General features: G+C 42.3%; 1 protein-coding gene across 1 annotated transcript in view; it reads right to left on the bottom strand.

The window, feature by feature from the left end:
* Positions 1–1,463, bottom strand: part of mnx1 (motor neuron and pancreas homeobox 1) — a 3,328-nt gene extending 1,865 nt beyond the window's left edge. Inside the window, exons 1-2 of the mRNA XM_014013345.1 lie at positions 827–1,463; positions 76–236 (exon numbers count right to left, since the gene is read on the bottom strand). Coding sequence (XP_013868799.1) covers positions 76–236; positions 827–1,346 — 681 coding nt within the window. The 5' untranslated portion in view covers positions 1,347–1,463. The remainder of the gene's footprint in view (positions 1–75; positions 237–826) is intronic.
* Between the last annotated feature and the right edge of the window lie 2,776 nt (positions 1,464–4,239).

The following is a 4,239-nucleotide window of genomic DNA, read 5'->3' as shown; positions in this document are numbered from 1 at the left end:
TATATATATATGCTCTAAGTCACAATTTAAGAAAAAATAAGTTTACACTTGTTTGAATACTAGAACCTGAGTTACCTGGGTTTCTGTCAGCATGAGAGACGTGGCCACCTCAAAGCGCTTGGGTCTGGACAGGTACTTGTTGAGTTTGAACTGATGCTCCAGTTCCAGCAGCTGCTGACTTGTGAACGCAGTTCTGGGTCTTCTGCACTTTCCAAGCAAGTTTGACTGCGCCTGGGCTGCAAGAACAAAATGATGAGTTCTAATGGCCTGAAAGCTCTTGATTATCAGTTTTGCTTTAAATTCTCTTGGGGGGAAAAAAGGATTTGAAATATGTTTGAATAGATGTTGAAGCAGATTTTGGTACAAAAAATGCTTAACTATTTAGACTTTTCCTGTAAAAAAAAAAAGCCACCCATCAGAATATAGTCCACACAGAAAAGCTTGTTTTCCTTCATCGTTTTGAACAAAGCTGTCAAAACGAGCAGAAACAAAACGCGCAGTCTCTGCTGAGCAAATCGCATGTCGGCTGTGGCTTTCACACTCCTCTGCCACTTTCCCCCACTGTCCATTATCTGTCCATTTTAGTTCCTCTCACAAAAACCACCACTGTATGACGGCCTCTGCAGCCACACGAGAAAATCTGATGGGAAACGCGCTCCAGGCGTTATAAGAAAAGGAAATATTTTGGATAACATGATGCTGTATGGAGGCGTGCAGGCCTCAAAGCTGCTTAAAAAAGCTTTGAGTAATAAATCAGGCTTCCGTTATATGACCAACCATGATTTGCAAATAAATGGCATAATTTGATGGTGAACAGGATACTCACAGTTAAAGTCGGACATTTTTGGAAGCATCATCCCGGCTGTGGAAACTCTCAGCCAGTGGTCCAGCTGGAAGGGGCTGGCCGTCAGTTTAATGGGGTCAGTGTGGGGGTGATGCGAGCCGTGCGGGTAGGAGTAGGACAGGGCAGGATGCTGGCCCGTGAGCGCAGCGGCCGAGTAGGTGTACATGGGGTGGCCGTAGAGAGCCTGCGCGGGGATCCCGGCAGTGCTCTGCGGGTGCAGTCCCACCATGCCGTGCGGGCTGCTCAAGAAACCCGGTTTGGGGATCAAGCCGCACGCGGAGATCCTCGGCGGGGACGGCGTCTCGGCGCGTAAAGACTCGGCGCTGCAGGCGCTCAGCTCCGGAGCTCCTCCGTTGCCCGTGGACGGGATGGAGGAGGAAGAGGAGGCGGAGGAGGAGGAAGAGGAGGACAGGGAAGTCACCAGAGCCAGCGGTGAAGTCTGCGCCTTGGGTGTGTCGACTGCTAAAAGCGCGTCAATGCGAAAGTTTTTGGATTTCTCCATTGGTCCCCGTGCGGTGCGCGTCCTTGCCACCTCTGAGGCCCACAAAAACCGGAGGAGAAGTCAGCGCCGTTTTGCCACCTTTCAAAAGTTATGAGATGATCCGGAGTGTGAGAGAGGAGCACATTTTCACTACTAATCCCAGTCAGATGGAGGCGATTGGTGCAGCCAATCTGTGGAGGAGAGGGGAGGGAGGTGTGTGAGCGCGCAGCGGAGTCGACAACGCCTCCCACGTGCATGAATGAATGAATATCTTTATTGTCGCACCACCAAAGTGGAATTTAAAGGGTTTTAACTGAAACAAAACACACAATCGTTGACATATTATTAAAATACCTAAAACATTAAAAAATCTTTATATCAGGAAAATATGAACAAAATAAAAGCATGAGCTCAAAACAAGGCAGGTGTGTAAATAATAATTAATGATCTAAAACAGTAAGAACATTTTAAAACTTTTAGATCACCACAAAGAAAGGATAGGACAGCTTGAACTGTGCTGAAGCATAAAGCTGGCACAGTCCAAACATGTTTTGATAAAATAAATCAAAACAGGGGGAAAAAAATCAGAAAAGGTAAGTTTATATCTGGACAGATTTTTTTCCAATGTTTTTCTTTAGTGCAAGTTTCCAAATTATGTTTCAAAACAATCTTTTGCTTCACAGATGCTTGGAACTTAAACAAAATATATATAGATTTGATTTACTTTGAAATGTAAACTATTTTTTTTATAAAATTGTTAGTTTTTTTTTCTTGCCCTCTGGTTGAATCTTCTGAGTTAATTTTGTGAAGTAAAACCTGAAAAATAATTCCAATCATGGTATTATAAGAGGCGTTCAGGGCACGTTGGATAAAACAAAACTCAGTTTCAAGAAGACATTTCAGGTCAAATGGTTAAAAAAAAAAAGACGCCAGATTTTGCGCCAAATATGCCAACGGGGAAATAGAAGTAAAAGCCCTCCTTCTGCCTCAACCTGAAGGTGACACTGATCTAAAAGACCTCCATGAAGTAATTATATAGCACAACATGGAATCAAATACTGATATTTGAACAAAATAAAATGGAATTTCAACAAAAGTGTCTGCAGCAGGAAAAGCAAAGTCCCTTAACTGAACGCGTCAAAGTGTGATGAAGACACAGCTGTATAACAGGCCTCGTGGCTCCGGATGAATTCGGTCTAATCAGCCACTTAAACTTAATGGAAGAGGAGGTCAGAACGAGAATTATTGACACCCCGCTGCCCTTAACCTGTCTACCAATAAAGCTGATTGGTTTTTGTCGATTCATCAGCGGGCGCGAGCTCCTGCGGGACGTTTATTTGCTCGGGGGAAATCAACAAGTCAGCGGGGAGATCTCTGCTAACGGATCGCCGTTTAATTGTGGCCCTCGATGATCATGGCCAATTACAGAATGATAACTGGGAGATTGTTGCGGCTGGGACGATGGAGGGTTGCATGACGGTGGGGGGTGGGGGTAGGGGGGCTTGGTTCATCTGTGCGTTTGTGATCGCCCGCCAAAGACAGGCGCAGGCGGGAAATCTTGTGTTTGCTGTCTGTTAGCAGAATATTTAAGAAAATTGTATGAAGCAGAAAGTAATAATTAGATGTAAATCTACAACTGATTAAACTTTAGAGTCAACGTGATTCTTCTGATCTTAAAAAAATGGTTTTAACTCTGTTGTTTTGCAGCTATTAGTAGTTGCTGTGGTGAAAGTTGACAGTGATCACCAACACATACTCTGAGCACTGTAAGATTGTGCAAGATCTTCATTGAAAAACATACCAGTCAACTCTATTTGACTGTTAGCAAAATATCTGATGAACCAATGAATGGATTTTAATGAAACCTTCAGGAAACAGTAAACGGTTGTATTTCTACAAGTGATTAACTTTTGGAGTCAATATAATTTAAGATGACCAGCACAGCCGACTGAACTAAGACAATGCAAGAAGAGTTATAAAACTGTCTGTTTTACAGAAAGTGAGCTACAGTAAATGTGTTGTGGTCGCTGAAAGTCATTCCTAATATTCCAGATTTACTCAGACTGGACCAATACCTTGATATTTGGTGTCAATTCATCTCAAGAAGGCTGCTTCACCACGTAAATGGTTGGTAACTTAATGTGGGCCTATACTGAGTCAAATTCTGCTGTGAGGAATCCTGAGCAAAAGTTTTTAGTGAGTTTATAATTATTTATTAATTTTCGATCAAAACCGCTAACTCAGTCATTTGGTGATTTTAGTCTAAACCCCCCATGGAATGACTTTATTTCTACTTGTTCATTCAGTTAAAATAATAAGTATAAATAATCACAGATATGTTTATTATAAAGTGAATGCTAATATTAAAGTAAAAACTACTTTGGCAGCTTTAAACATGATTGTTCTAACAGCTGGGCTGAGCTACACAGACCTGGGCTTGGCCCCCCTTTCATCCCCCCGTCCCGTCCGCCCCTGCACGAGTTTAATTTCATTAAGGACACCAGCATGAATATTTCTATTAAAGCTGCGGTGAAATATGGGGCCATTTCCCACTGGCCTCTGCAGATTTATCGCTCCTTTTCATCACATCTGAGGGGAGAGAAAATGAGCAAGGCTCCCCGGGAGGAACGGGACCTTTAAAACCTCCTTTTCCTTTTTCCTTTGAAAGCTGTTAATTTGCCCTGTAATTACGTCTACAAAAAACTAAAAAGTACAAATCAACGTGACAAATAGAAGGAGTTTCATATGTTAATTGCTTGTGACAAATTTCAGATTTTTTTTCATCTAAAGGACCTGATTTTAATGTGACCTGAACTGACAAATTATGAAATGTGCAAAACTGATTTCTAAAATATTAAAGGCTCATTTCTTTCGTTCAGGGCAGCATATCTTTGGCTATTGAAGTAATCTGGTC

Source organism: Austrofundulus limnaeus, unplaced genomic scaffold (assembly GCF_001266775.1).
Source record: "Austrofundulus limnaeus strain Quisiro unplaced genomic scaffold, Austrofundulus_limnaeus-1.0 Scaffold100, whole genome shotgun sequence".
In the NCBI taxonomy this organism is placed as follows: Eukaryota; Metazoa; Chordata; class Actinopteri; order Cyprinodontiformes; family Rivulidae; genus Austrofundulus; species Austrofundulus limnaeus.
This window is presented reverse-complemented; position numbering and strand designations above follow the sequence as displayed.